This window comes from Polypterus senegalus, chromosome 5 (assembly GCF_016835505.1).
Source record: "Polypterus senegalus isolate Bchr_013 chromosome 5, ASM1683550v1, whole genome shotgun sequence".
Lineage (NCBI taxonomy): Eukaryota > Metazoa > Chordata > Cladistia > Polypteriformes > Polypteridae > Polypterus > Polypterus senegalus.
Window position 1 is genome coordinate 131,886,203 of NC_053158.1, and position 12,460 is coordinate 131,898,662.

The following is a 12,460-nucleotide window of genomic DNA, read 5'->3' on the forward strand; positions in this document are numbered from 1 at the left end:
TCTGAACATGAAGTAAGGATTCCCCTGTCCTGCTGGATAGAGACCCTGTGGCACACCCAAGACACGGTGGAGGGATTATACAGTATCTCTAGGCTGGCTTGGGAATGTCTAGGAATTCCCCATGAAGATCTGGAATCTGCAGTTGGGGACAGGGAAGTCTGCCGTGATCTGCTTAGCTTGCTGTTGCTGCGACCCTTGCCTGGAAAACAGGTTTGAGATGATGAAATTATAATGAGAGGATTAATAAAGTATCTATTCTATCTATCAATCTATCAATCTATATCTTCCATCTTCCATCTTCCATCTTCTGCACAATGCTACCCAAAATTATGACATCCGCTCTTTCAATGACAAACATTTTGGGAATGATTTCAGGATTACACCATTGCTTAAATTGTGTCAATTTGTGAAACTGGAAGTCCTCAACACAAAAAGTGTGAATATTCGCTGAGAATGACAATCATCTATATGACAGTCCTGTATGTTCAAACCTGACATCAAAGCAGACACTGCCAAATATAGAGAGTAGTCATTGTTAGACATTATGTTGGCAGTCTCAGCAGGTCAGTCTATTGTTTGAAACATTACCCAGTGATCAATAAAGGTTATTTATATGTGGGCAGATTGTGGAAAGCATGTATATTACAGAAAAAATTACCTGTCTAATGGTATGCCTTTCATCTCATAATGCTGATCCTCTGGCCTACCTAGATATGTCCCAATAGATGATATGAGGTCAATGCAAGCATCAGTCAGCTGTTATCTGCCAGAATAAACAATGGTCCAGCCTCCTATCTAACTCGCTAAAAGATCTGAGCTGAGAGATGGGATGCAGCAGACAGTGGGGTTACCTGCAAAAAATAAACCAGGCTAGCTATACACTAGTGCAATATTTCAAGCTATGCCCATGGCCACAGACAGCAGGTCAGGCTGTTACTGCATGCTGCTGAATGAGCACATGAATAGCAGTTCTTTTGCCTCCATGTTTTAGAACAAATTTATAAATGTAAAAACTATATATTTTTAATATATTTTAATGTATAGAAATTTCATAACTTTATAACTAATTGATTGTGTGCGTTAGAAACTAGCTTTTCCCTCCTAAGAATTTAAGAAAAAACATTAAATCTATATATAGCCAATTAAACTAAATGAACTGAATTGATCCGTCTAATTCTATTGGCTTCGTGTGAAGCTCTAAACAAGAAAGTTAACCTTTGGTTTTCAATGTAAAACTATGTACCTCTTTAGATTATACTGTAATGGTGGACAGACAGAGAGACTGCAGGGAGCAGGGCACTGTCAGAGGACAGTACATCCTGTATCAGCACTTTGATGTACTTAGCTGGGCTGAGCCATCCAAGAGAACAAAACCTGTTAAGTGAGGCCCAGAAAAGCTACAGACTTGTTCTCTACCCTTGTTTATTCCTGCCTGTAATTATTTTCCATCAGAAAACTATTTATAAATGATAGGTTTCTTTGCATGATTTTGACTTTGGGGATGATATGAGAGCACCCCTACTTATTCATAATATTTTACTTATGAAGTACAACATATTAAATAAATATTTTTAATTATTCCTGTGTACACTGTAGTTCCTGTGTATGCTGTTTAGTTAATTCCAAAATAAAGATACAGTAAATTTGATTTTATCTATGAAATACATTTTATTGTTAAGCAAGTACACATATATGAATTTAAATTGTTATCAGCAAATAACATTTTGATATATATTTTTTGGTATTGCAGAATGCTTTCTAAACAATATTATAATATCACTTTTGTGACAACCCATTTTCAAATTCTAAAACGTTTGGTCTGTTAGTTTGCAAAACATATATAACTGTTAATAAAATGTTTGAACATATATCACTGCATGCATAATAGTTTTTTTTTCAGGTTTAACAATACCAAAAAGTAGCTTTAAAGTAGAAACTATACCTCTGATATTTTATATTTAACATAATCAATTAGCAATCATCAATGTAATAGCTGCAGTTATACATAAGGAAGTTAACATGTGATTAGCAAATTATATCTGGACTCCACTATAAACTAAAACATCAACATGATTTTGAGTATATATTTTGGAGTATTGCATTACCAATACAAACCTGGCATTTACCTAAAATATATATTCTTTAATTGCTTTTCCTTCGTTACGAGTAAAATATATGAATGCCTCGCTTCCAAATACATTTTCTAATTTGACTAACAACTGTACGTCATGATCTTAAAATAAAAGCAGAAAGAATGTTCCATAAATTGCCTGTGTTGCACAGAATGTTAACTGGCATAGGTCTCTTCATCCATGGCAATAAACCCTGTACAGTATATTACTGAAAAATTAAACAAGGGGACTACATTCACACTAAGAGCTAATTATAAAAATTTATTTAAGTGATATGGCAACTTACATGTTAGATTAACCCCATCAATATTTTACAAATGTTACGATGCAATAATGTAAATTGTAAGGTTGTTTAGAGGGTGAATTGTGACTATATTACTGTCTGTCATTTCACTAATTATTTCATGGTTTGGTCTTTTGCGGTTCCATTAACAACCTCTTGCAATTCAACCTTCTGATCGGATGCAATTATTGTACAATATGAAGTGCAGCAAAGGGGCTTATGAGAGAGCCTTGAAATGACAACATACTTCAAACTCAATAGTCACTGCCCAACATTGTATGACCTCTTAGTGAGTTGCTTTGACGCCTGGCATTCTAGTTTTATAGTTCAAAATGCATCATGAATAGAGCTATATTTAAAAAAAAAAAAAATCTAATGACCTTTAGTATTGAAAATATAAATCCTTCAAACAAAATAAGTGCAAGCATTCTTAAAGCAATCCTATGTAGGCTATTTTGAATATATTTCAATTAGGTTCCTTTAAACATACATGTGGTTTGATCCAAATGACAAACGTCATCAGTATATTTTTAGTTTTAGACTTCAAAAGCCTTTGTTATGCTAATTTATAAAGATGAATAAAATTTCAAATTAGCCTAATTTGATATCAGCCTAATTATGTTTTTACTTCCTGACATTCCAACTAAAATATTTGCAAGTTAAATGTTATGTAACAAGACTGCAATCTTGTAAGTCTGGAATCAACTTCTGTTTATCATTTAACTCTTTGCTTGGTTGGTGATTGATTGCATAAGATTCCTTTCCTTCTTCAGACCATAACATTGACTTCAGTCTCTCCATAAACCTGACGAAGAGCTTCAGAGTCCAGGCAAGCAATGAGTTTCCTCCTCCCTGGTTTGGATGGGGCAAAGTACTCTGTCCAAGTCAAAGGGGTATTAGGTGGTATAAGGCTGAAAAATATAAATGATTACAATTATTATTAATTCATATGATCAGCAACTGAAATAATACTTCATTCATTATCTTATACTATATTGTTCAGTAATTTCAGAAGAAAACTTAATATTGAATTTAAGAGTATCCCAAGTCTACATTGGAATGATTTTTTTTTTTAACTGCCTTAAATAGCAATTATATAAAGTGCTTCTTAAAGCAGGTCCTTAGCTAGAGTGGTCAGCCATTTATTAAATGTTTAAATACTCAGTGCTCAGTTAAACCTCTTCTGGAGAAATGTTTAGGAACAGGAATATGTGCAAGAATTGAAAATGATAATGCAATGTATGAAGAATAACCTGACATAAAGACGTTGCATGGTATCATTCAAGAAACCTGAATAATGGCTTCCAGCAAATGTTGCCACTTACTTATATTTAATACCATTCAAACAAACAGCACAGCTTTTTGTCATCCCACACACTTGCCTTTGTTGAAAAGGCTGCTTTTTAAAAAGTAGATGAAGTTAAAGTTGGATCAGATTTATAAAGTTATTCATACTTTTTCGAAGACTGTGATAAAATGGTTTCCACAATTAATTTGTCAAATCAATTTGCTTCTGATTTTGTTTTTGTAAATGTCATTTTCCACAGTACCATCACATATCCCCTAAATGCTTGAATCCTAAAATTGCAATCTGCTTGAAAGCTGTCTAAGGAGGAATATTTGCTATTCAATGCACTATCCTCATTTTTAACTATTTGATATTACAAGGAAATGTCCATCTTTTATTTTCAAATGAAGCATAAAAGAAACAGAAAACACAAAATCTCACTGGAATGGAAACCTATTCAGTATTCATCATGTTTTGCTGTAGTAATATATTTGTCAGAGTCCTGTAGATGTGATTGATTGAGAATCTGCAAACTTAGTATGGGAATCCTTTTGACAGAAACAAATTGCACTAACCATCCAAATTCCTATGTAGGTTGCAACATAATCTTTAAAGACTTAAATGAACTTGTCAATCAGAATTTTTAAAATGCCTGTCTACCTGTCATTCTAAGTAGAAGAAAGCAAATTTAGTTCAGTCAGGGCTCAATGGACAAGCAATGAGGGCAGCGTGTTTAAAAATGCTTCTCTGTGTTAAAGACAAAAAGCCTAGATTTAGCAAGTCTGTTCTTTAAAATCACATCTAATGCAGAGACTGTCACCCAACTTGCTATCCAATGCTTTAGGTCAAATAGTTCCAGCTTTGCCTGTTAGGGCCACAAATGCTTGTTTCTTGTTTCCTGTGTCAGTCTTCCACATATTTAAAGCATTAATGCTTATTTTTTGACAGCAAGGTGAACTGTATAAAGATCCTTTGGTAAAGCATCATTCCTGCAGTTATCTGTGATGTTGCCAGGCTCAATACTGAAAATGTTGATAGCACTTGAAAGTCGTCATAATGATTTTTTGAAGAGGAGGGCGATGCAGTGATTGCTTACAATTAAATCAATAAACTTAATTCCAGGACAGCATGGGTCCAAGGTGGTTAACACTGTTGTCTCCTTATGAACGCAGTATCTGGACTTCAGATCCTCTGTCTAGATGTCTCTATGGAGTTTGCACATTTTAAACATATTTGTTTTTTTTTTTTTTCTGTAGGCACTCTGGTCCACCCCCACATCTCAAAGACATACACTTGGGTTGATCAGTGATACCAAATAGTTCCTCTGTTGTCTGAGCAGACCGGTGTGGTTGCTGCCTTGTGCCTAAGTATTGCCCTCCATGGCTCTAAACTGGTTTAAGGGGACTTTATAATGTATTTAAAATATTTGAATCAATTAAATACATTTCAGTCTCATTTTAAAATATAAAAATTGGCTAATAATAATAATACATTTTATTTATATAGCGCCTTTCCCATGCTTGCCACCATTTCATTAAATTTGCCAGAAGAAGTTAAAATATTGAACCGCATATTATTTAAGAATATCTGAGATGAATACATATGTTCAGGTGAATTCAACTTAGCCAAATTTTTAAATGATCTTTATAAGTGATTTTCAATACTCCTAGGGAATTTAAATAATAACCACCATTGTTCTGCCCCCTCAAACTTACTGGACTCCCTTACTAACAACTGGGGACTCTCACTTCATCTGGAATGGCCAGTGACGAGTCATAACTAATGACTGAGGGAGGAGATGCACAGGAAAAGCTACAGGACCAGCTGGAGTCGATCCTCAAGTTCTTAAGGCCTGTGCTGACTGTATGGTGTCCTCTGGCACCTATTAAGGCTGCAAAAAGTGCTGCTGCAGTAGGAAATGTCCTGCATTGTTCCTGTTCCAAAGAAGGTAGGAAACCTCTGCACCTAATGCAATAGACCAGTGGTGCTTACGTCTAACATCATGAAAATTTCTGAAGTAATTTTGAACTATATGAGTTTAAGACCACCTGCACTCACTGAAGTTAACCTATAGGACAAAGATTAGAGTGGAAGATGCGATTATATATCTGCTCCACAAGGCTTATTCTCACCTGGACAAAGCTGGCAGCAATGTCGGGATTATGTTTTTTGATTTTTCTAGTGCCTTCAATAGAATCTGGGGTTCTGAATAATAGACTATTTGCCTAGCACAAAACACTTTGTGAGTATCGAGGAATGTGTCTCTGATGTTAATTTAAGTAACTATAGAGAACCACAAGGAAAAGTCTCCTTTTCTGATCACCCTGTACACCTCAGACCGTAAATGTAACACCAGATAATGTCAACTGCAGAAATTCTCAGATGATTATGCACATTGTATTGATGAGGGGAAAAATACAAAGTTATAGGAGTTGGGTGCAGAAACAATTGTCTGCAACTTAACATCAGCAAAACCAAGGAACTGGTTATTGACTTTCATGCCCTAAATAATGACTGGGCATTCAGGCTCTTTGGTGCAGTGAATGTAGAGTTGGTCCACACCTATAAGTACATATCAATGACAGGCTGGACTGGTCTTGTAGCAGTGTGAGAAAGGGCAAGGCATACTCATTTATTTTATTTTTACATTAGGAGACTATGCTTCTTTATTGTGGGCAATGACATCCTACACATTTTCTTTAGCTCAGTGTTGGCAAGTGCAATTTTCTTGGTGGGTCTCTCTTGAGGTGATGTTAGCTGTCGTGTGCTGGGCCACTAACATCAACAAGCTAATTAAAAGGTCAGGCTCAGTTATTGGACACACTCTGGACCCACTGAAGATGGTAGCAAGGGAGTGAATTAAAACAAAACTGAGTGCCATCATGAAAAATGCTGCACATCCTTTCTCTGACACACTAACATGGAGTACTTTCAGCCAACCAATTATTCAGCAGAAAAGTGTAAAGAAGCACTACTGCTGTGCCTTTAAACAAATGGCAATTCACTTGAATAATGGGACTGGGACTGCAGAATCATAAGTTATCCTTCTTTTTAGTCATTCTCTTGCATATTTGAGAGGGGATTGTTGTCTGATATAATAAATGTATTTAGTTAGTTAGGTTCTGTGAAAAGCCAAATATTCCAGTGTGGTGAAATAAAGATCTGTCTATCTGTTTATCTATTGATATATCACAATCTCTAAATATCCAGTGTGGTCAGTAATCAGGTCAGCAAGTTAACTCGTGATTGAATGAACAGGAAAATCTTTCTTTTTATTTAATTTCAACATGATTTTTTGAAAGTTGCATATAATTTTCAGCTGCTTTAAATTTAAATGTAATGCTCTTTACCTTATATATATATATATATATATATATATATATATATATATATATATATATATATATATATATATATATATATATATATATATATATATATATATATATATATATATATATATATATATATATATATATATATATATATATATATATATATATATAAATATATATAATATATATATATAAAAATGCCTGCATGTGGAAGTGTGTGTGTCTTTCCAGCTCGGAAGTGAGAGGTGGAGTTGGGGTAAGGGCTCCACCTCCAAGGAAAACTTGCTTAGCCACTAATAACACAAGCGGGGCCAGCACATCAGCAAAACGAAACCTCAGAAGAAAGACAGGTGACTTAGGCGCTAACATCGGCAAAACGATATCCCTTTTACTTTTCCTCCTGCTGCTAATACACAAGTGATGCAAGCACGTCGGCAAAACGAATCCTCCTAGGAGAGAGGTGCCCAGAGTAGTTCCTGTCAATTACCTGACATCTCTACATTTCAATTTTCTTTTCTGACGATTTCAATATTTTCTAGGACCCCGGGCTTTTTACAGCACAGGCTTACACAGCTAGTTATTAAATAGTACAATTTCAAATATAGAATAGAAAATATTGACTTTCTTGCTTCCTAGCAGCTCTTTTAAGGCTAATGCCTGCTGCCTTTATAACATTTTTCTTAGCTCTAAACACATCACTCATCTTTGCTAGACAGATTTTTCCCTTTTTCAGTACTTCATGATTTCACTTAGTCTTTCGCCTTCATTATCTAGAAATAAAATTCTGTGGGGATTTTCATCTGAAATGTTATTCCATTTGTTAAACTCCCATGGGTTTTTACTTTGCTCATAACAGATGGACTTTCACCATAAAAGATGTGAAACAGTGAAGATAAGCAGAATAGCTTAACGATCATAGCAAAATGATGGATTTCCAAAATACTGTAAATGTACTTTATAAAACTGAAAATCACAATACTGCTTAAAATCAAAAGATGTATAAGTAATTTTAAATTTGGATTAAAGACATTAAGGAAAAGTGGCTCTATGGTTAGTGATGTTGCCTCACAGCTTAAGAGGCCCAGGTTCAATTTCCCAGCCCAGACAATGTCTCTGTTGAGTCTGCACACTGACCAGCGTCAAAGTGGGTTTTGTCAGGAAGTCCAGGTTTTTTTCTCACATATCCAAGATGTGCACGGTGAAATCATTTGAGGCACTAAGATGGCCCAGGATGAATCAGTGTGGGTTTCTGTGTGTGTAACAGACTGTGAGTCGTTACCCACTGCCTTGTGTCAAGATACAGGCAATAAGGAGGCACACAGAAGCTGAACAAAAGCATATTTCTTATAAGAGCTTGGAGAAAAAAAAAACCACAGGGCTTTACCAAATAGCTTTCTCCAAATTCTCAATGGCATCTGCAAAGTGTTTGGTGGCTTAACAGGGAAAACCAATGCATGTTGCCAGTGTGGTGTAACAATAACTAGCAGCTGTGCTAAAACAAAAGCAACAGGTTCACTATTAACTGTGTACATAAAAAAATATTTTGCGGAAGGTCACCAAATGCATACCAAAAAAAAAATTAAACACTTAATCATTCATATGTAATTAGGATATACTGGGTTGGATAATGGATGGATGGATGATTGATTATTCATAAATAAGTCACATCCATGATTGGCCTATGGTTCTGCCACCACAATAGGGTTTGTTTCCTATTGTGACTGCATACTTTAATGTCCATGTTTCCTTTTAACATCTAGATGTCCAAGGCAGTGGTAAAACTGACTACTGTGTTTCCTGGGCAGTAGAATACCACCTATGAGGTGTCTTGTACTACCTGTCAGCTAGAGGTCCAGAGGTGGGTAGTAACGAGTTACATTTACTCCGTTGCATTTACTTGAGTACCTTTTTTGTTTTAAAGTAAGTTTTTTTGTAAGAGTAGTTTTACTGCACCATACTTTTTACTTTTACTTGAGTACATTTGTGAAGAAGAAACTTTACTCTTACTCTGTTACATTGGCAACACTCGAATCATTACTTTTTTTTTTTTCCCTTTAGATACGCTATATATTTGCCAAAGAGAAGCTGCCAGTAGATCTACTGCATGACCGTTTCACCAATCAGACGTAGCAACAATAATCACAAGACTCAGTTTCACCAATCGGATGTAGTCATGCAGTCACATGACCACATACAAACTGTGGCGGCATAGAGGTACAAACTCCTCACAGACAGTGGACAGGAAAAGAAAGAATACAAGTGGAACCTCGCTTTGCGAGCAGAATTCGTCCCAGAAACGTGCTCGCAATCCAAAGCACTCATATATCAAAGCAAATTTTCCCATAAGAAATAATGTAAACTCAGATGATTTGTTCCACAACTCAAAACTATTCATATAAAAATGATCAATACAAAATATAAAGTAAAAATACATAAAACAAGTTAACCTGAACTTTACCTTTGAAAAGAATCATGGCTGGTGTGAGTGAGTTTCTAAACTCTTGTGGGATTTCACCCAACAGGACAACACGCGGAAGAGTGTCCCAAAGCAACCACAGGCACCCAGCGCTGTAGCAGTTCGCCATAAAAGCGAATCCGAAAAGATTTCGGTCATGCTATAAGCACCTGTCGTTGATGGGTGATACAAGGAACATTATAAATGTCCCGGGCACAGTATTTCTTGGCCACTAACCTGGGCATGACCCTGCCTGACTGTTGTGTCTGTGTATAGGAGAGTGGCAGATCCTGTTACAATAAATAACTGCGCTGTTCCTGTTTCAAGCTGAATAAAGATGGTGTCGCTAAAGTACTGAGATTCAGCTTCGTGTTTTGCGGTGCAAGACGGGGACTCTCACATCACAGCACACACACGTGGTCACAATGCTGTAGCAAACTGTATACGCTCATACAGATGTTGACTATATGAGTGAGGCATGCCGACTGACGATTGCCCACAATCCCGCAGCGAAAGAGAGAAGAATCATCAGCTCAGTTGTGATCACGTGACGCTCGGTAGATAAAGCATATATGGACTACTCATATTTCAAGACCTCGCTCGTTTATCAAGTCAAAATTTATTAAAAATTTTAGCTTGTCTTGCAAAATACTCGCAAACCAAGTTACTTGCAATCCAAGGTTCCACTGTACATGAAAACTGAGAGCCAACTCCTGATGAAGCTTAACCATTACTTCACTGACATGTTTTAACCAAACATACACAGACAGTCAAGGTAAAGTGAGACTTCTTGTATGTGCACAAGCTGCCTTGTTCTAATGTTGTTTTCTATCAGCTGTGCTATTTGGAGGGCAAATGAATATGCAGTATTATATTGTCAGTGTGCAGTATATCTTGTCACTGTAAGTAGTTTGCACTGTTCATATATACATGTTACCTACTGTAGGTATTGGCTTCAAAACCTTTGTTGTGATAAACTGAGATTTGGAACTTTGTGTTATTTGTGCATCTTTATTTTGTAAAGATGTCATTTATTTTTGCTCATTTTTTATTTTATTTTTTGGAAATGGCAGAATTTGCACATTATTTTATATTTTTGTCTGTCTTATTACAACATTTCTAAAAAATAAATAATTTATTATGATGAAACAGTTACCCAGTACTTGAGTAGTCTTTTCACCAAATACTTTCTTTTCTTTTCTCTTGAGTAATTTTTTGGATGACTACTTTTTACTTCTACTTGATTAATATTATTTTGAAGTGTCGCTACTCTTACTTGAGTACAATTTTTGGCTACTCTACCCACCTCTGAAGAGGTCTTCCACTCCTTGATGTCACCTCTCTATTTACAGGGTCAGCCATCCTTCACAATTACTAGGTCAATGACCCACCAGTGGTTGCTGCTTTTTTTTTTTTTTTCTTTTTTTAAGGGCTTTATTATTTTTATTGATTTCAGTCATTTCACTGCACAACAAAGTTTTTGCTTCTTGAACACTGTTGGGTGTTCCATATAGATTTTTCGGTGCTGATCACAAATATCACATCAAAAATGACCCATCACGTACCGTTTCATAAATCTTCAGTTTTGTCCTGATTTTTTCTTATATTTGTATCCAAACATTTTCGCTCCTAACTTATCGACAATGGTTTGTGCAGCCAGGGCATGTCCAGGCAGGTCTGAATGAGCTTGACACTGTCTCAGCATGCTATAAAGGTGGCTTGCATACACCTATCTTGCTCATTTGGTTTATATAGATAGTCAGTGTGTATGTATAGTATCTGTAGCAATATAACAGTAAGTAAGCTTCATGCTGTAGATGTTTTGGCGATATGTCTCATCAATGTCGTAACAGTCGTGATACATTCTGCTATATCTGTGGCGAATATACACTTGCACCTCAGAGATATTGGATGATTGCTCTTGTGAAGAAAGCTTATCTGTATTTCGGCTGCAAAACTGGTGATCAAGACAAGGAATTGGCACCTCTCATTTGCTGTGCGACATGTGCTGTTGATCTGAGAGCTTGGCTCAGAGGCACTCGAAAGACAATGAAGTTTGCTGTTCAGATGGTATGGCGAGAACAGAAAGACCATGTGACGGACTGTTACTTCTGTTTGACTGATGTGTCTGGTTTCTCTGCCAAAAGAACAAGAAGTCAATTGAATATCCTAATCCGCCTTCAGCAATGAGACCTGTGTCACATGACGACAGTCTTCCAATTCCGAAACCACCAGAGGATTGGACCTTAGACAAACCAAATGAAGAAACTTCAATGCAGGGTACTGACAGTGACATTGACCCGGATTTTGAACCGTGCTCATCAGGCGATCCACACCTGATAACACAATCCGAATTAACGATTTGGTCAGAGATTTGGGTCTGTCAAAAGCAAAAGCCAAGTTGCTGGGTTCGAGTCTGCAGGAATGGTGTTTGCTGTCACCAGGTACGAAAATTTCTGTGTTTCGAGGCCGACATCATGATATAACCAAATTTTTTGCACAAGTCGACAGTCTCTGTTTCTGTTGTGACATTGAAGGATTGTTCTCAGCCTTGGGTTGTGATAACAACCCGGAAGAGTGGTGTCTCTTCGTTGATTCGTCAATGTTAAGCCTGAAAGCTGTTCTTCTACACAATGCCAATATTTATCCTTCAGTACCTGTTGGCTATACAGCACACATGTAAGAAACATATGAGAATATGGAACTGTTGCTGAAGCATGTCCAGTGTAGCAGGTACAACTGGAATATCTGTGGAGTCAGTCATTGCTCTGTTACTAGGACTGCAGCTCAGTTATACAAAGTACTGTTGTTTTATCTGTGAATGGGACAGCTGTGCCAAAGAGTAGCACTATTCTCAACAGAACTGGCCACTCCGCAAAAAGTTTGTTCCAGGACAGAAAAATGTGGCACATGAATTGCTTGTCGACCCGGCAAAGATATTTTTGCCTCCTCTTCACATAAAACTGG

General features: G+C 36.5%; 1 protein-coding gene across 2 annotated transcripts in view; it reads right to left on the reverse strand.

The window, feature by feature from the left end:
• Window positions 1–2,560: 2,560 nt before the first annotated feature.
• The window catches only part of LOC120529507 (coagulation factor XIII A chain-like), a 255,609-nt gene continuing 245,709 nt past the window's right edge, over window positions 2,561–12,460 (reverse strand). For both annotated transcript variants that reach the window (XM_039753362.1, XM_039753363.1), the window contains one exon: window positions 2,561–3,326. In XM_039753362.1, coding sequence (XP_039609296.1) covers window positions 3,185–3,326 — 142 coding nt within the window. In that variant the 3' untranslated portion in view covers window positions 2,561–3,184. The remainder of the gene's footprint in view (window positions 3,327–12,460) is intronic.